We start from the raw sequence: 18,172 nt of genomic DNA on the forward strand, positions 1-18,172 counted from the left end.
AAAAGGGGAACCCTTCCGTCTTCAAAGACTTGGCGGCGGCCAATGTTGGTGCCTGAGATTCATCTGCTTCCGAAACTTCCTCTCCTCTCCAGCCAATCTTCTGTATCTCGACTGCCTCGTGCTCCTTCCCTTATTCATCCATGTCGTCTTTATACATAGCTTAGCGTGGCTCTCGTTGCTTGTCGTGTCTGGGTTTCTTTGCTGTGCTTTTCCACAAATTGTTATGCTTCTAGTTTGCTTTTTTATTACTTTTGCTATTTGTCAACAAGATCAGAATATCATCCCAAGCTACCTACCCGGACCTCCGCAAGGTCCGCGAACCTCCGTGAGACATCTGGCCTTGGCATGTATGCTTGTCTGTCGGGCTTCACCGCCACCCTCTCTCTCGTCAGCCGGGGCAACCCGTCTAATTGTTTCCCTTCAACCAACACAACTCCGTCCACCAAACATCATCAAGGTACAATGCGACCGTCCCACGCTCTAGCAGCCTGCCTTTTAGGCCATGCCGCCGCGGAGGACGTGGCCCCGCCGCTCAACATCACGGCGCTTTCTTCCCGCAATGGCTATTCGGTGCTTGAGTGCTGGCAGCTGTCGACTGTCCCGGTGGGCTACATGTCGGCGGCCAACTACGCCATCGGCAACACTACCGCAGCCACGTGGTCCCGGATTGAACCGCGGACGACCGCCGGCGAGGCCTGGGCGCCACATGTCCAGTGAGCCCCCCCCCGCTCTTCTTTGGGAACAACGGCGAGGCTACCTACAAGTAGGCTGACTTGAGCCAGACTGTCGATCGTCTTGAATGGCTTGATAAGGATCACGGCCCCCTGCCCTGCCCGTGACCGTCCCGACAATTACTCGGTGGGCATTCCGGATGGCCCAGCCGGAGAGGGACGGCCGCCAACGGAGATGGCATACATGATGCCTGGGACGTTACAGTCGTCGCTGTTGATCGCAGCGGACCTCAAATCAGCCAGCACCCTCGCCGGCCATTTTACCGAATTCCCAAGCAATGAGCCCACGGTTCTCGTCCAGACCCCGTTCGAAGACAACAAGGTTCCGGAGTACACGGTACTTCACAGCGGGCCCTGCAGGGAATGACAAGCCGGGGTGCCACTATCGGGTGACAATGGGGTGCGTTCGTCAGGAGGTTGCCAATACATATTAATATATAATATTATTGCTCCAATACTTGGTAAATGTCATCGTGTTGCTGGAAGGTACTAATGACAAAGGAACCGACGCCAGACTCCCCCGAGTCCCCCCCAGACCCTGAAATCCTCCCCATCCGGGAAAGCAATGAGGAATCACCCAGTTTCTTGCACCGTGCAAACCGCTAAGAAAGCCCGTATTTCCCGCCTTCCTTGTGAACAGGCTTGGCGGTTGTGGCCCCGTAGTCGATCAGCCCGGAGGCCGAGTCGGCGCGGGGTTTGCGCATATCGGCGGCGACGCCGGGGCCATTCCGCTCCGTGTGGCCGGGGTTCTGAGCCTCCGCCGGGGGTGAGACTTGGGGCTGTCTGCTTCCCCCCGAGGCACTGTCGGGGTAGGGCCCCCTCTTGTGGGCGTCGTATGTCTCGACCGTGGCCTGTTCGCGCCGCTTGGGGTTAACGGCATCCTTGATGGCTTCGAGAATGTCTGACATGGTAAGGTCGGGGTGGTTGGTTCGGTGGCAGTTATTGTTTTATTCTCTGTCAGTGTTTTATGGTTTTCTCTCGAGAGGCAACCGCAGTCGAGCCGCTGGCGGTTCACGAGTTGCGATAACGACGGCGTCGTGACGTCATAGTTGCTTCGTCGTGATCCGGCCCCCTGATCTGATCCCTCTCACCTGCCCCACTTCCCGCCAAGCACGCTCGGTACTTTTTGGCAGGGAGGGATTTTTCGAGCTCTCTCAGGGGCTTTCGTTGCTCGTTTGTCAGGGCATTTTTCCGTTGAGCCATAAAGTGGTTATAACAAGGGGCGCCTACGGATTGACGTGTGTCAATTCGAGATGCAATTTCATCTCTTCACCAAATTTTCATCGATGGAGCAACACATCATAATGGTTACGCTTCGTCGCACAGCAAAGGCACCAACCACTCGAGATTGCGAGGCCCTGAAGGGCGCTTATGACAGTCTCCGAACGGCGAACGAGCAGCTTCAGACCTTTGAGCGCGAGATCTGTTTTTTGAAGACCGCCAAGATGCTTTACTTTCCCAGTCAATGTGAAACATCAGATCCGGATCATCTCCTTCGGCACAAACGAAGCGGTTTCGTAGACCAGCTTCTATCCGACTCTGAGTGGTTGCAACGGGTAACCTGTAATGGCCTTTTGGAGTCCGTCGACAATCTAGCCCGTGAACTAGAGAGGATTAGCGCCTCCAAGACAAAATTTGATTGTATCCAGGGTACTCTTCGACGCTGTATCAACGAGCTGTCGCGTCCGTACCCGAGGGACTTGAACATCCTGGACTTGCCCGGTGAGCTTCTCCTTGACATCTTTGAGATTGTGGAAGACTTTGACTTCAACGATCTGTTTGCCTACAAGACCCCAGGCAGGGCTGATATTCAAAACACTCGCCTGGTCTGTCGACGGTTTGTAACCTGAGCTCACAGCTGCTCGTCCGTCTTGTGCGCGTCAACTTCGACGAACCATCGCTTGAGCGCTTGGATGAGATTTCTCGCGCCCACAGTATCGCGAAGGCCGTTCGCGCTGTTCGAGTTATCCTTCATTTTCACAACTCTTCTTTTACCGACTTCGATCGGTTCATCTCATACCACGCCGACGAACTTGAACACCAAGGGGGAATGGGAAGTGTTTTTCTTTCGCGCTTTCATTTTCATTTTATACTGGAGCTTGCCGGTCAGACTTGCTAGTAGGACGAACGTCAGGCACCGTCTATAGTATCTACCGTGACCATCTGATGGAGGCGCTCATGTCCGTCAAACGCCACAGTCCCCGCCACGTCCTCGTAATGCTCCCATACCTCCTCTCTACCTTCCCACTTCACAAAAGGCTCGACGGGGCCGGTAGCCGGATTTCTCGCGTCACAAATCTCCTCGACGCCCCACTCTTCCTCGCCAGCATCGTCTCCCACCACTGAAGGCGTTGAGGAGTGATCACATGGTTGCCGAGCCCTACGTAGAAGGATGTTGGCAGTCCCGAGCCCGGTATGATGCCATACGCCAATGGCCCCAGGTGTACGTTCTGGGAAACGCTCTGCCATCTTAGACCAAGATACGCAGGGTTCAGTAAAAAGGGGCGGACTTGTAACTGCCACTTGCCTCGTCGTACCCCATAAAGGCATCCCATACATCCTATGCTTGTTAGCTGAAGCTTCCTCACACTTCACAGGCCATGGAACATACCGAGTCAAACTCAATACTAGATAGGTCCTTGTCCAAGGCGGAAAGCCCATTCGGTTCGCCGACCTGCGGGCTCAAGAGCTCGAAGAGCCCCTCCATTGGTACCATGGGGGCTTCCAAAGCACCAACATCCTCCCCAACCCCTTTCCCAGCCCCTGTCCGGAACCCCGCGAGCATGCTGACGAGGAGGCGATAGACCTTCCCCGCCTCCTCACACGTACCTATCGCCTCCGCCCAACGAGCACACGCCTGGTCCAACACCCCCAACAGCACGCCACTATCCGGAGACGTAGCTACATTCCCATCACTACCCCCCCTATCGGAAGGCTTCCGCCGCAGCTCCAGCTCGAGACACAAGACCATAGCTGCAAGCGTCATCATCTGCCTCGTCTGCCAGTACTTGTAAAACCCCGTCTCCAGAGTTTGCTGCATTTCGACCAGCGCCAGCGCAGACGCGATACACCTCTCTCTCGAAAGTCCAAACTGAGTATTGCCCCGCGCCTTGGCCATGAACCTGCGGTGTAGTGTGCACACGCCACTGTGGTACATGCCCAGCATACCGAAGTAGGGAAACATGTTGTCGGCCGAGGCCCCGGCCTTACGCCCATCCCCGTTCCCGACAGCGGCAGGGGCAGCGGTGGTGGACATCAGTTCCAGGCCCTGATATGCCTCCTGCAGGGCGCCGTCGACCTCTCGCAGGGTCTCGTACGACCCGAGCGTGGGGGCGCTGTTGAAGTCTGCTACACGACCCAGGGCGCGGAACAGGCGACCTTTGATGATTAGGTAGGTTGCTAGGGTGGATTCGGTTAGGGGGCGGGAAGGGGGCACTACGGATGTGTCTGGGGACAGTTCCCAGTCGTGAAGGTTGCGGGGCTCGGCCGTGTCCGCGGAGATGGCTGATGTCATGCGGGGAAAGCCGCCGAGGAAGGAGGCCATGTCGTCCATGCTGTTGACGGAGTACCAGACGCGGCGGCGGTATTCGGCTTGTAGGGCGGATATGCCTCGGATTCGGGAGGGGTCGCGGTGATAACCCATGTTGATGGCGGCGCGGACAACGACGGCAGACATGATCCAGAGACCGCGGCGGTTGTCGTCTTGGCGATTGAGCTCGGCCGTGGCATTGAAGCGTAGTGTCCCGACGGTGTAGGGGAGACACTTTGTTATGTCTCCGCTCAGCAGGCATTGCGATGTACGTATGCGATATAGCTGGAAGAGCGGCTCAGAAACCCCTTTGTACTTTGGTGGCTCCCCGTGCTGGTGGTACGCAAGCATAGTGATGCCGAGAATGGAGAATAGGAGGCCGAGCCAGATAAAGCTAGTCCGGGACTGGTTCTCCCAGTGCTCGTTGTACTAAGATGATATTAGATAAGGCCAGGCCAGTAGTTGAGTTGGCAGGTAATTATCCGTACCTCGCGCATGAAGGTCGGTTTATGGAGGATAGCTGACCTTCTGGTGAGCAATGTATAGGATATATTGAAGACACAGAACCGGAGGGACTTACGGGGAAGATGGATGGGAAACGCCAGGTCAAAGAAATAGGAGATGAGCTGATCAACCTCGAACCTGGATGGCAGGGTGGAAAGAATCTCCATCTTTTCCATTGGCTTAACTTGGTGAAAAAGCAGACTCGAACCATCAACAGTATATGAAAGCGCGGGAGCAATGCTATAGTCGCTCATGCTGTCATCCTCGTCCTCGTTACATGCTCTCTTGAGTTCCCTGATCTACATTTCGGACGAGTTAGGTCAAGTAAACGAGTGGAGAACATCAACGAGGTAGCAAAGAGTTGGACGCACCTCCTCAAGCACGACGTGCCAATCACTCCCGCTGACATAGACAGAATGCATACCATCCATGACTGTCTTTCCAGTCCCACTAGATAGGTCCGGTTCCGGCTCGGGGCTGGGGCGTTCAGCGGTAGGAACTGTGATTTTGGTGGGTGTCGAGACAGGCTGTCGCTCTTGAATGAGCTTTTTGACCAGGTCCTCCAAGTGGTCTATCCGCTGGCGCATTCTGTCCCCTGTAAGCGCTATTTCTGGAGAGATATTAGACCCATCTTTTCGTTTTCCACGAAACTTGCACGATGGTTGCTCATCGCGGGCTGTGCAATTTTGACAAGGCTGCTGCCGGTTGCACTTTAGCCTGAGCCAGGTCAGCGATTGAGTCTTTCGGGGCAGTGACTCGCTGGTTAAGGTGGGTGGTGAGTGGTATGAAGGGAATTACACACTTCCTCGTACGGCACGGCTCGCAGGATAAAGCAGCACGGTTGCGCCGATGGGGTGCGGTAGGTTCTGCCCGCTGAGTCTGCATGATGGTTGGTGACTTGTCAGGGGGTTGTCGGGTTTAGTTGTTCTAGCTCCGGATGAGAAGTTGGGAAAGAAAGGTGGGCGTTTACATCCACGGGGATAACAAGCGGGAACTTGGGAAGATGTAAGCTGCGGCTAACTCCGCTTGCGGTCAACGCAACTGGCAACAGCTGCCTTGCGGCCCCGTATTTTCTTATGTCCGCGGACATAGCTGGTGAGCATCCCATGTGTGCTTGGGCGCGCAGAACACCACGGCGTTAATGTATTTGAACGAAATATTGAATATAGTGCCTTATAAATATAACACCCTCAACATGCCCAATGTCTGGGACACAGTAACAGAGAATGTCACCTCGGCAACCCCCAAGCCGACATACTCTCACCCTTCCCAGTTCCCAGACTAGGTACCTAGGTACCTTGGTAAACGGTTAAATATCACTGATTTACCATGCCTTCTTTCGGCGACTTTGTCAGGACACAATTTCTCCTCAAGATTCCCAATCCAATCGTCTCGTTTGCGTCCAAAACGGTCATTGTCACCGGAGCAAACGGAGGGTTGGGAAAGGAGGCGGCCAAGCATATTGTCCGCCTGGGGGCCAGCACGGTCATCCTAGGTTGCCGAAGCCTGTCCAAGGGAAACGCCGCTAAGCACGAGATTGAAACCGTTTCGGGGTGCGGTCCCAGCGTCCTCCAAGTTTGGGAACTCGACATCGAATCCCCAAAGTCCATCCAGCAATTTGTGGACCGGGCCAACGCGCTGCCCCGGCTGGACGTCCTGATCAACAATGCCGGCATTCAGAGTCAGAAGTTCTCTGTCGTCTATGGCACGGAACGCACGCTGGCGGTAAACGTCATCGGAACCTTCCTACTTGCGCTGCAGCTTCTCCCCAAGCTCCGCGAAACAGCCCGCAACTACCGGACGACGCCGCACATGACCTTCGTCGGGTCTGCCATGTACGACGTCGCCAAGTGGCCCGACCAGCATGGCGACAACATCTTTGCCTGGTTCGAGGACAAGACGCATTTCTCCGCTATAAATCAGTGAGTTAGTCCGTCTTAAATGCAATCAACGGCCAGATTCTAAGCCATGATTTCCTACCCACCAACAGATACAGCCTCTCGAAACTCCTCCAGCTATATGCGGTGATCCAGCTGAGCGCCATCATCGACCCTTCCGGTACTCCAACCGCCGACAGTCCTAGCCCCGTCGTCATCAACTCGCTCGACCCGTGCTTCTGCAAAACGGGGCTGCCGGGCGAGCTTCCGGTGACAATGAGGGTCGCACTCCGCATCTTTGAGCTCACGGCTCGCTCGGCCGAGGAAGGCGCCCGTCTCGTGGTGCAGACTGCTGCGGCGGGACGCGAGACCCACGGCCTGTATATGCGGGCAGGCAAAGTGCGAGAGTATGACCCGATTGCGCGGGACGTGGAGAAGGCCGTGTACGTGTGGGAGCTGCTTTGCAAGAAGTTGGAAGGTTTGCAGCCGGGGATTCTGCAAAATCTGCGAGAGACGGAATAGGCGGAACATACTGCTGCAGTTTGCTTATATTAGGTCACGGTGCCAGATCCTAGCTACCTTAGGTACTCAAGCTGTTAATTATTATACGTTTTGGGCCTTCCATGTTCTGTTATTTCTACCGCTTAGTCTTCCTCGGAATCAAACAAACAATCGTAGTGGTATCAACCGGAAGCAATGTCAGTGTCATTCACGCCTTGCTGCTTAACACGGACAGCACGATTCCCGTGTAGGCTCCAATGTACGAAGTACAGCAAGACCATGGAGATGAGCGCCAAGGCCAAGGTTGTCACCGGTATTTGTCGAGGTGGGCGAGTTGGCGGTGTTTAACATGTCGTTGGCCCCATTTTGGCGGACGGTGGTGCAGGGGGCGAGCCGGCGGTTTGGGGCAGCTCGTACATAGATATCATTGGGAGCCGCGGGTGGACGAGCCGTGACCGTTCGCCGGATCGGCGTCGGGGGTGGCAGTACGGGATCGGCGTGACGGTGGCGGTCCGCGGGGGACCGGGAAGCGCAAGAGGGTGGTAACATTAGCGTGTCGAGTTCGGAATCAGGCCAGTGACGAAGGATGGACTGTGCCACAATAATTGCTCCCCGTGTGCCTTGCCGTTGGCCCCCAAAGGTGGATCGAGGGAGTGGGCTGTGAATCCGCCAAGCACACTCGGTTGAATGCCAGCCCGGTCGAGATCCGTCTTTCGCCAATGATAGAGGCACTCTTGGCCCGCCAAGGGAACACAAGACCCAAGGAGTCGACTCGGGGTTACACGAGGCTTTCGAATGACATGCAAACGGCAAACACGGCTCGGGCTGAAGACCAAACAAAGGAGGCCCTACAAATAGAAACGTCAGCCACTGGGTTGTTGCCTTGAAATGTCCCTGAATCCATTATAACTCATAACCCGTTCTCGATTCTGTCCTCGACCATTGCTCCTCCCGCCTATTGTGAAGCAGCCCCAGGAGAATCACGATCACACCATCACTGTCAACGACAGATCACAGTTATCAACATGGAAAAAGGCGAAACACAACCCCAAGCGGCCCCTGCGCCCCAGGACATCGAGGCCGCCCCCCCGGCATACGCGCCACGCACGGCTGGAGAACCCGAAGATGTTAACCAAGCCCCCAGCCAACAACCGGCGCCGGTGAAACAGATGCCGACAGACTTGAACGCACAGCAGCCGCAGTCCACGGCACCCATGACGTCACAACAGCCGGTCCTGGGTGTGATTCCGCTAAACCAGCTTGGGGAGCAGCCGCAGTGGATCGACTGCCCCTTTTGCCACCAGCGCACCATGACGAGGGTCAACAAGGAGGGCACATCGATGCAAATGTGAGTCCCTTGTCGAGGTCATGGCTTGCTTTTGACCGTTCCGCTAATCCACCCGCCTCGAAACAGTGTCGCCGGCGTCCTCTGCTGTCTGCTGTGCGTCTGTCTGGCCTGTGTCCCCTGCATGGCCGGCTGGTTCGAGGAAACCAACTACTTTTGCTCGCAGTGCCACAACAAGGTCGCCATGCGTCCCGAGAATGGCCCGATAGTTGTCTACGCCCCAGTTGCCGCAGTGCCGTCCAAGCACGCCCCAGGCCCCGCAGTGCCCTCTAAGCACGCACCGGCGTGATCTCGTTGGATGCAAATGGTTGTGTTGAACCGGGCATTAATTGGTTGGCAGGTGGATGGGTCCGACATTATATCGTCCTTAATATCTTGCTTTCATTTCGTTCGACTTTCATATAGGATACCCAATGTTGAAGATTCATTCCCCCTTTTCCACATCACCTACGCCCTTCCCCAACCCGTCCTCATGTTTCTCCCCTTCCACCGAATAAACGACCTCAAACCGCTCGCAAAGCACGACGCTGTCTTCCCCAAAAGCCTCCCCGCCTTCCTGCCGGCGATAGAAGGCGACATGCCCCGCCCGGTACGCCTCGTAGTCACCCTCGGCCTCGGCAAGCCCAAAGTCCTCCTCTACGTCGCGGAACCGGCATTGTATGAGCGACGTGGTCCGCATCAAAGCCCGCGGCACCCCCGCGCCGTCCATAATGACCGATAGGTCACCCACGCCCCAGTGCAGCGGCTCCGGCACCGGCCAGGACGTGGTGGCCGACTTCTTGCCCTGCACCGCGAGGCGGAGGCGCTGGTCGGCCAGCGCCGCGGACTCGCCGCCGAAGTGGAAGACGTCTTTGGGCGCGGGGAGGGCGCGGCCGAGTGCGGATGAGGCATCGGCCATGAACGCGACGATGTCCGGGCGGGAGGGGTCGATGGCTGACATTGCTTGTGGTGGAAGGCGTAGTGGTTTGGTGATTCGGAGCTAGCTACCCGTCTTGACTCGGGAGAAGATCGTGATGGGGATGGATCGAACGAGCGCTCTCCTGATACCTGATACAGGCTACGTATTTATCCACATTTATCGAGGAGCATGAACACAATATTTCGCGGTCCGGCGAAACGGATCTAATGTGTCGGCCTGAGTCACCCCGTTGTCAACTTAGAGTGAGCCCCGCTTCACGTGCCCTGCCCTGGATGGAGCAACATATTATCTCACGGCCCGGCGAGACAGATTTGGTCTCGGTAAGCTTTGTGTTACCCCGTTAGCAACTCATGTGAAGCCTCGCTTGACCTGCCCTGCTGGCCACAACCACACCTGGTCTAACTCTGCCAGAGGCCATTCATTGCTATGTTGCAAAGAATGGTCACTTCAACGATGAACTTGTCCTAGGGGGGATCCAATCTCACCACCTTGCGAGCGGGGCACAGGAGAAGCGAAAGTGCTTATGATAAACCTGAGGTACACTGTCTGCCATACCACCTTTTTGGGATACTTTCTGTTATATTCCTTTTTCTTTCTTTTATCTTTCCTTTTACCTTTTCTTTTCTTTCCTTTTCCTGTCTTCTATCTTTTGTCTTTTTGTGCCTTTCCTGCTGTCTTTTCCCCCGGTAGTCTATCTTGTCTTTCCTTCTGTCATCTTTTTCCTTGTCCTTAGGACTCGTTTATTATAATCTCACTAGAAAACAAACTCAACTAGCTAGGTACGTTGATATTTGACCTAAGGACTTGACTCTATAAACCCCCGGATTATATCGCGAATTTGCCTTCTTAACGGCTTATGATGTTACGTTCAGTCTACCTGGGTAGCCTGCTTTAATCTTGAAATGCCCCAGGCTTGTAGGAGTCTACTCCACCAGCCCTCAAGTGGAAGACCCCTGACACCTACTCCCCATGGTTACCCTGCTGCGAGCTAGACCCATCGGGGGTCCGCGGGGGAAGCGGTTGGGGCACACCTTGTCTCACAGCCAACCCCCCGTCGCTGCTGCCCTGGTGGACCATGGCGGGATATTGTTGTACATGAGGAGATGAATGCATTGTGGGCGGAGGCCCTTGTGGTGCACCGGCTTGTTGGACGGACTGCGACCAGACGGGCATCGGGGCGCCAGGACTGGTTCCGTACATCTGTGTCGGATAGGCGTAGCCACCGCTATACGGTTGTTGACCGGCGGCTGACAAAGCCGGCTGCGGTACAGGTTGGACGTAATACGACGGAGATGGTGATACCGGCGCCTGGGCATAGTGACGGGAGGGTGTTGGCGTCTGCGGCACGGCCCCGGTGTGGTTGAGCGACGGGCGGGCCAACCCGGAATTGCGCAGGGGCCGGCGGCTCCGCCCCGACTCGGCGTCCTCGTCCGGCGCCGGTCGATCCTCTCGGGTCCGCGCGCGCTCCGAGTCGAGGGCTCCGCGGGCCCGGGCCATATATTTGTCAAAGGCCGTGATGCTCTTTGCCACACCCTGGAAGTGCCGTTCCGTTAACACGGTGACGGATGGCCTGCCTTCGCCTGAACCGTTGTCGACGTCGCCACGCGCCAATGCTGCCGCACTGATGAAGGCGTTGCGGATCTGCCTCCCGTTCCACCGGCCCAGCTCATCATACTCGTGTTCCTTCCAGTGCTTCTCAGCAAAGGCTAGAATGCCCGTCTTATCGGCCTGTAGGTACGGCTGAGACGAGTCGGGCAGTACCTTCCCGCGTTGCATTTCGATGTACTCGAGCCTCTTGATATTCATACGAAACACTTTCTCAGTTTGTGCCTGGCTCAAGGTTTGGTAAAGTAGCGCACTATGGACACGGGATTTTATCGCCTCGTCGAGCTGACCGGGTCGGTTCGTGGTGAGGAAGAGCACGCCGTTGTAGTACTCCATAACCCGGAGGAAGACTTTGAGCGCGAGACGTTAGCACTGGAGACGAACAAGAAAGAGAAAAAGGTACCACCAACTTACCCGACACGACAGCGTTCCTTTTGAGATCGTTCTTCTCTCGTTCTTCTAGGAATACATCGGCTTCGTCAAGGAGGAGGATGCAGTCCCAAACATTAGCGAGATGGAATATCTCGTTCAGCGAGGACTCTACGGCGTCGGGCGTCGAGCCCAGGTCTCCAGACGTGATAGCGAACAACGGCCTTCGGTATTTCTGGGCCACCGCTTCAACTGTAGCCGTCTTACCGACCCCGGGGGGGCCGTGGAGAAGAAACACGAGGTTGTTGCCTTTTCCCGGGATCGGGTCCTGGCTCGCAATCTCGCCCTTCTTCCGCGCCGCCTTGGTGTTGAAGTGGTCAGTCAGGAGACAGTGGATAATGTGCTTGTTGGCGGGGTCAATTTCCAGAAAGTCGAAAGGGTCGAAGTCCTCTTCACGCTTAACCTTGACCTTGTCCACGTCCAAAAAGAGAAAGCGGCGCTCATGGAGTCCGTAACCTAGGAGACGCCGCGGAAGCAGGACAAGATCCTCATGAGGCGGTTTGTCAATGCCGTTCTGCTCGTAAGGATGCTTCTTGGCAAAGTCCTTGCCCTCGAGGAAGTCGATGTCATCGTCTGATACGGTAATGTTAATCCACTCGGACAGAAGTTTGGATCGTGAGACGTCGGACCATGGAAGGATGGGAAACTTGTCGCGGGTGGTGAGGGCGTCGCTTGACCATCTTTCTAGGAGGCCGTGGCTGTACTTCCACTCCGGATGGGCGTTGAAGGCTTCTTGGAAATCGATAATGACATCCCCGTCAGTAAACTCAGGGGAGGTAATGGGCCGGCCCTTGTTATCGTGCACGTATCGCCACCCCAACGGATCGTTTAGAAGCGTCCACGCCTTATACGAAACATGTCGCTGCTCAACACACTGCGTGAACTTTTCGCCCCACTCTCTACTCTTCTCGATCAGGGCTTCGTGGTCCGGAACGAATCGTATCGGAAAGACATTCAAGGTCCGAATGTCTTTCTCGCCGTCGAAATGGTCGATTGTCACGCTGAGCGACACTGGCTTGTAGGCGGAGCCATCGTAGTCGACGAAGTAGAGATTCGTCTTGGCCTCCCAGTCGGACGAGGCGCTTCCGATCATAGGAAGCTCCAGGTCCCCTTCATGCGGCACAAAGACCTCGAGTCTCCATATCGTTTGGTAAATTGCGCTTTCTGGATATGCTTCCGTGCGGCCTCGACTCCTCAACATCTTTTGCAGTGTATTTCGTGGTAGGTAAATCAGGTCACCAGGCTTGAAAAGATACCACAGGTCCTCGTATCGGATGCGCTTTGGGTTGGAATGGTTGGCGTCGGCAAACTGATCGACGAGCGGCATGAGATGGTCGTCCACGAACGAGACGTAGCATTCGAGGTGCTCTAGGGAATCCTTCTCGATGAAATCCCCTTCTATTTCCAGTGAGGCGGTCCTGAGTGCCTCGAGCTTTTCCTTGATCTGCGGGTGAAAATGAATGAGGTGCCCGAAGGGCCGCATGAAGGTGTGCGGCTCAATTCCCCAGTTGTAGCCCGTGACCTCGGCGAGAATTTTGAGCACCATCTGAGACTGAATCCGCACAGCCTGCAGCCAGGTACCGCTCGAGAGGCCACCGTCGAATCGTCTGCTCTTGTACTCCATGGTGTTCTGTCCTTCGTGACCTTTGACCTTGGCCAGACGCCGCCTCCCCACCTCCTTAGCCATCTCGAAGCCTAGTTCCGTCCCTGCTTCGAGGTACTCGATGGCATAACCCGCCTCTTCGGGCGAGAAGCGGTTGACAAATTGCTCAAAGGTGCATTTCCTTGCTTGGGCGATGATGGGCACATCTGGGGGCGGCTGTAAAATGGCCGTACCATCTGCTGCCCCTCCTCCGGTGGTCCGCTCCCCTTGAGGCTTTATAGGGCTAAGTAGCTGTGGAGGTTGTTGCGCCTGGGGGCTTTCGGTATCCGGGCTTTCGGCCTGGGGCCTTTCGGTCTGCGACTGGTCGATGCCTGATGCCGACTCGCTCTCTTCGTAATTGAAGACCCCTGGTCTGGGTGGCGCCACATCGCCCACTTGTACGCTTCCTTCAACCGCGGGAGGTGGCATATTGCCGGCGGATTATCAGTAGATAGTTTGTCGACAGTTACTGTCTGACAACGGCGGGCTCGTAGATAGCTTGCGAGGATGATGTTGAGACTCTGCGAACATGTACGGAAACGCTGCCGTCGATGCTTGCGCAGCAGGGGTCATTGGCAATAAATATACTGAGCGGCGGCTTCGAGTTCAAGCTCAAAAATCTTGTTCGGGCTCGATCCGCGTTGTTACCTCGCCTTTCAGCCGCTCCGTCTGCCTTTTGCCCCTCTTTTGGAGGCGAGGCTCTGTCCCTCTTCACGCCCTTTCAAGGAAGGATTCAAGGCCGATTGAGGCACCCATTTGCGAACCAATGAAGCAGAGCTGGGGTTGCATCGGGTGCGTCTGCAGGTGAATGGCACAACAGTGTGCTCCGCATCCTTCTGCCAATCATGGAACCCCACATAGCTGCCGCAGCCTCAGCTCCCTCTCGGTCATCACCCAGGGAAGCAAAGATGAGAGGAGGTGATTGTTTCCCCTCCCGGTGGACTTCCCTTTTCGAGTAGCTTCCGCGGCACCCCCATCCCTCCGGCGGGGTGAACACACAAGGTTGATTTGGCGTTCTCGGAGCCGCTGTGGCGTGGGCGAGGGCGGTGCTTGACATCGGGCGCAGCAATGGCCGAAGGCTGGCTTACTGTGCCTGTACATTTGTAAGTCCCGTGTCGGTCGCGGCCAATCTGGAGTTAAATCCGCAAAGCACCAAACCCCTACTTGTAGAATTTCCCGACAGCTGTTGCCACACTCGTCCAGTTCAAAATCGCGAGCCCCACCAGCAACACTGGGGTGTTTTCGTTTACATTCAGCGTGAACTTGGCCCGAATTCTATCCCGATCAGCAGAGAACAGCGTGAGGACGCACCAAGCAACGATAGTGAGGTTCTCTGCCAGGAAATGGACGCAGTGCAGGAACCCTCCAACAATTCCGAGTTCATCCCCCCGCCCCAGTAAGTCGTTGTTCCGGTTCGCCATGTTGATTTGCAGGTTCACGGTCGTAGGCTCACACGGCCGTGCCCAGATCCCTTATCGAGGTGTTGCACGACGTCGAAGTTGTCGACGAGACCTGTCTTCCCAATCACTCCTACTGCTGGCAGGATGTTATCGACGCCATCGAGTCAGCCACGGCGCAAGACGACGCCAAGGCCGAGAGGTCTTCGGTGCGGGCGAGGTTGAGAAAGTCGGGGCCTGAGCTTGCTGTTCTTGAGTCCCTAGCGGGGATGATACCGGACCAAGACGGCCTCTGCGTCCTGCGCGGTGGCTTGACAACTTTGTGCAAGGTGAGTGCCGGTTTCCGTTTACTCCACGCTTTTTGCGGTCGAGCTTTCCCCGTTCGAGCTCTGAGCTGAGCCGATGCGGTTCATAGATGGTTTCCTTGCGGTTGGAGACCCGCGCCAAGATCCTTCGAGCGTTTGAGGGTATCCCTGAGACATTCATGGACGCCGTGCAAGCTGGGATGCGGTTCCCAGGCGCGGCGGACCTGCTCCATGCGGTCAGGAAGTTGTATAGCACGTTGGTGGAGAATGTTGCGATACTAATCGGGATTTTGTTGCGCAGTCACCCTCACAAAAATAGAGGCAAGTTGCATCCCCCCCAAGGCGCTTGGTGACCTGACCCTAATGCTTGATCTAGTCGTGCGGCTGTGGAAACAACGTCCAGGAAAAGAAGCCGAAGTCGTGGATAATTGTCTTGCGCAGGTTTCACGGGCGGCGGAGCGCGTGGACCGATGTTCGAGGGCGGCAACAGAACGGACGGTCGGTGAGATACACGTGGCGCAGCATAGCATACTTGCAAGCAACGTTGTCATCAACGCCGATGTCAAGGCTGTAAAGTCGGGGGTCGACGGTATCCGGGCTGCGATAGTCGATGGTATTACGCGGCTCGAATCGCAGCTTTCGGGCGCTGATCGAGAAAAGCATCTCCAGACGGCGACCGAAAAGATGCTCGAAGCTGCGGCGTTATTGAAAGGACTTCGCGACGGCGACAGTGGCTGGTACCAACAACCATATCTCAGCCTCTATGGTGAGTGGTTCCTCGCCCCGCAACACAGCAATGGCGAGTGGCAGCGAGAGATTGATTAACCCGCATCGGCAGGTCCGCCACAGCTTGCATTGCCGTGGTTACGAATGGCAGACGGAACAGTCCCGGGGATACTAACATTTATGCCCTCAAACCAGACTGACGCGTCATACGAACCCGCGTCTCCGCCGGCGACGCCGCGGATGAGCCTCGAAGAGCTACTCGGGGCGCTCGAGCTGCCGGAAGGCGCGGCGGTTGAAGTCTTGGATGACGTGACGCGGCGGAGTTACCATCTCAAAGCCGATATCGGCACCAGAAGCAACCGCCTCATGGAAGTGAAACGGTTCACGAAGTGGCTTGAAGCGCCGCCTTGGGCGTCGGATCTGATCCTGGTCGATGGCCACTGCAGCAACGTTGCGGCGGACAAGGTGACGCCCATGTCGGCAATCTGCGCATCCCTCGCGGGAACGATGATGAAAACGGAAAGCGACGGCGACCAGGACCGCCCGGTTCCCATGGTCATCCATCACTTTTGTGGCCAGCACCTGGGACGAAAGCCCCTGAATGGGCCGAGTGGGCTCATCCGCAACCTAATTCACCAGCTGCTCGTGCAGAGCCATGATGCGGAAAACCATTGGGCAGTGCCGGTACCACCGCTAAACTTCATCGATGATCAACTCCTTGCTGGTATCCAAACACACGACATCCCTAGCCTTTCTCGTCTTTTTTGCGAGCTCTTTGTTCGAATCGACCCGTCGAGGCCCGTCTTTTGTATCATCGACGGTGTCTCCGAGATCGAGACTGCCTTGTATGGGTGGCAGGAAGATGCCGTGACCATCGTCGGCGCCTTGCTGGACTTGGTTGAGGACTTCCGTACTGGTCCCGCGCTGAGGGTGCTGCTCACCAGCCCTCAACGAAGCACAAAGTTGGCTGAGTCGCTGGTCTCATCCGACAGGCACGTGTCGCTGCTGGCAGCGCACACGTTAGGCAGGCGGTCTTATGCATCCCTGTTTGAGAGAGACATCAATGATTTGTTGATGACGGGCGAAGAGCAGGTTCCATCACCTGAACCCGTGGGCCTGAATTCGGTGGCTCCGACGCTGACAGCTCAACCCCGGTTCGAACACTGGCCGGTGGCCATGCAAGCTGGCACCAGTACCTCGGGGATTCGATCATGAACTGGGACCCAGCTCTTCTTATAACAAAGATTCACAGGTGGTGGTGGTGTTGACTTTTGCGCCGAAGCAACCAATGCGAGAACTCGGGTCCCCTGGGTCGAGGCCGCGATCAGAGGCGCGTCGGTGGGGTGGCGTTCAGTTACATTCATTGTCGGCACCTAACATAGGTTCCTCGGGTAATGTTTGTGCTTTTTCCTTTCTCTTCGTTCTAAAAACAATAATACCAGGCATTCCACTAGTACCTGCTGTAATTACCTGCTGTAATTACCTTGCTGTTTTATATTTTGCGTGTTGTGTTGTGCTTGTCGTGTTTATTGGATGTGTGCGTCGTGTTTGTTCGGCAGAACCTTTTTTTTTTCGCTGCATATCGATGCCCCTCCGCACCCTGGGCAGCAGTGGAGGTTCTCAAGTGAGGGAGTCTGTTGGCATGTAAGGGCCCCACTTGACTTGCCGAGTTCATGCTCGCCGGCCGCCTCTTTCCCTCGATGGCCCCCTACTTTCCTGTGCTTCCTTCCGTCCCCCCAAATCACAATACAACTTGAGACCGACTGCAGGAGTCGTCGGCGGTTTTATCGCGACTTCGCAAATTATTCACCGTTCATTCCCAATAATAATGCCTCCACGACCCAGGCAACGGCTTAAGCTCGGGCATAACGCGGCGTAAATTACCGCGACGCACCCTCGAAGCACGGCCCCGTCAACCGCACGCATTCAACGGCGCTTGGTGCCCGTGGCTACCGACCTACCTACATATTTGGATCCCGCCACCGCCAGCATGCCTCTTCTCGAACCCTCTCGTTTGCCCCTCGCAGGATGCGGTATCACCAACCCAGCCATGCGCCCTGGACGAGTATGGATGCGGTTCTGGCGACACGGGCTCTCCAACAAACCTCGAGTTTCCCGCCCGCAGAGGAGGGATGCCAGGTCATGCGGAACGATCGCCACATCAATCAAGACACGCGGTTGGCAATGAAGTCAACCCAGTGGCCCGGCTCGGCATCGCTGGATTAGGCAGCTGGAGCTGGCATCGGATGGTGCGGATCAGTCCGGACCGTAGCATGGCCCCGACTTTGTTGCTGGCTGGGCAGGAGGTTCGGCTACCGTCGAGCCTAAAGGAAATCCAAAGTTTCGCGACTAACAGCCAATTTGGGGAGTAGAAACTTTTAACAACCGGTATCGAGCATGGTTTCGGACCTCCGGCCATCCGGCCCTCCGGAATCTCTCCGTGAGCCGGCAAGAGACCGACGACCAAGTTCTTCTCCACTCCGCCGATTGTTTCCTTGCGAGCGAGGCACCGAGGGTGAGGCCGAGTCAGATGTGGGCCGTGCTCGCTGCCGCACGATCGGCAAATCGAGCAGTCCCCGGTCAGCGGAACGACAGCAAGCCATTGAGACAAACGTAACGAGAGATCGGTGCACGGTGGCCTGGCAATTCGGGTGGTCCCGGT

The 18,172-nt window shown here is 56.2% G+C and overlaps 9 protein-coding genes across 9 annotated transcripts; 5 read left to right on the forward strand and 4 right to left on the reverse strand.

The window, feature by feature from the left end:
- Positions 1-462: 462 nt before the first annotated feature.
- Positions 463-1,098, forward strand: B0H64DRAFT_446340 (uncharacterized protein; the record flags this gene model as incomplete). The annotated part of the gene is made up of 2 exons (XM_062806903.1): positions 463-713; positions 783-1,098. The coding sequence occupies 2 exons, from the start codon at positions 463-465 to the stop codon at positions 1,096-1,098; spliced, it is 567 nt and encodes a 188-aa protein (XP_062654607.1).
- Positions 1,099-1,156: 58 nt separating this feature from the next.
- B0H64DRAFT_478420 (uncharacterized protein) lies at positions 1,157-1,768 on the reverse strand. Its single transcript, XM_062808250.1, has one exon. It carries the CDS (start codon positions 1,637-1,639, stop codon positions 1,334-1,336), a length of 306 nt encoding a protein of 101 aa, XP_062654608.1. The 5' UTR covers positions 1,640-1,768; the 3' UTR covers positions 1,157-1,333.
- An 81-nt stretch (positions 1,769-1,849) lies between these two features.
- On the forward strand, positions 1,850-2,780 carry B0H64DRAFT_42266 (uncharacterized protein). The gene has a single exon (XM_062805574.1). The coding sequence runs from the start codon at positions 1,985-1,987 to the stop codon at positions 2,579-2,581; it is 597 nt and encodes a 198-aa protein (XP_062654609.1). The 5' UTR covers positions 1,850-1,984; the 3' UTR covers positions 2,582-2,780.
- A 442-nt stretch (positions 2,781-3,222) lies between these two features.
- On the reverse strand, positions 3,223-5,351 carry B0H64DRAFT_446343 (uncharacterized protein; the record flags this gene model as incomplete). The annotated part of the gene is made up of 5 exons (XM_062806904.1): positions 3,223-3,291; positions 3,343-4,689; positions 4,749-4,780; positions 4,841-5,063; positions 5,136-5,351. 5 exons carry the CDS (start codon positions 5,349-5,351, stop codon positions 3,223-3,225), a joined length of 1,887 nt encoding a protein of 628 aa, XP_062654610.1.
- A 742-nt stretch (positions 5,352-6,093) lies between these two features.
- On the forward strand, positions 6,094-7,163 carry B0H64DRAFT_330873 (uncharacterized protein; the record flags this gene model as incomplete). Its single annotated transcript, XM_062800963.1, has 2 exons — positions 6,094-6,686; positions 6,755-7,163. 2 exons carry the CDS (start codon positions 6,094-6,096, stop codon positions 7,161-7,163), a joined length of 1,002 nt encoding a protein of 333 aa, XP_062654611.1.
- A 794-nt stretch (positions 7,164-7,957) lies between these two features.
- B0H64DRAFT_409825 (uncharacterized protein) lies at positions 7,958-8,929 on the forward strand. Its single transcript, XM_062804746.1, has 2 exons — positions 7,958-8,490; positions 8,557-8,929. The coding sequence occupies exons 1-2, from the start codon at positions 8,168-8,170 to the stop codon at positions 8,774-8,776; spliced, it is 543 nt and encodes a 180-aa protein (XP_062654612.1). The 5' UTR covers positions 7,958-8,167; the 3' UTR covers positions 8,777-8,929.
- Positions 8,703-9,669, reverse strand: B0H64DRAFT_42303 (PUA-like domain-containing protein). The gene has a single exon (XM_062805592.1). It carries the CDS (start codon positions 9,425-9,427, stop codon positions 8,912-8,914), a length of 516 nt encoding a protein of 171 aa, XP_062654613.1. The 5' UTR covers positions 9,428-9,669; the 3' UTR covers positions 8,703-8,911.
- Positions 9,670-10,366: 697 nt separating this feature from the next.
- Positions 10,367-13,511, reverse strand: B0H64DRAFT_446347 (uncharacterized protein; the record flags this gene model as incomplete). The annotated part of the gene is made up of 2 exons (XM_062806905.1): positions 10,367-11,361; positions 11,426-13,511. The coding sequence occupies 2 exons, from the start codon at positions 13,509-13,511 to the stop codon at positions 10,367-10,369; spliced, it is 3,081 nt and encodes a 1,026-aa protein (XP_062654614.1).
- A 914-nt stretch (positions 13,512-14,425) lies between these two features.
- Positions 14,426-16,725, forward strand: B0H64DRAFT_446348 (uncharacterized protein; the record flags this gene model as incomplete). The annotated part of the gene is made up of 5 exons (XM_062806906.1): positions 14,426-14,478; positions 14,550-14,808; positions 14,895-15,053; positions 15,127-15,550; positions 15,623-16,725. The coding sequence occupies 5 exons, from the start codon at positions 14,426-14,428 to the stop codon at positions 16,723-16,725; spliced, it is 1,998 nt and encodes a 665-aa protein (XP_062654615.1).
- Between the last annotated feature and the right edge of the window lie 1,447 nt (positions 16,726-18,172).

Source organism: Chaetomium fimeti (genome assembly GCF_033439085.1).
Source record: "Chaetomium fimeti strain CBS 168.71 chromosome Unknown B0H64scaffold_10, whole genome shotgun sequence".
Taxonomy (NCBI): domain Eukaryota; kingdom Fungi; phylum Ascomycota; class Sordariomycetes; order Sordariales; family Chaetomiaceae; genus Chaetomium; species Chaetomium fimeti.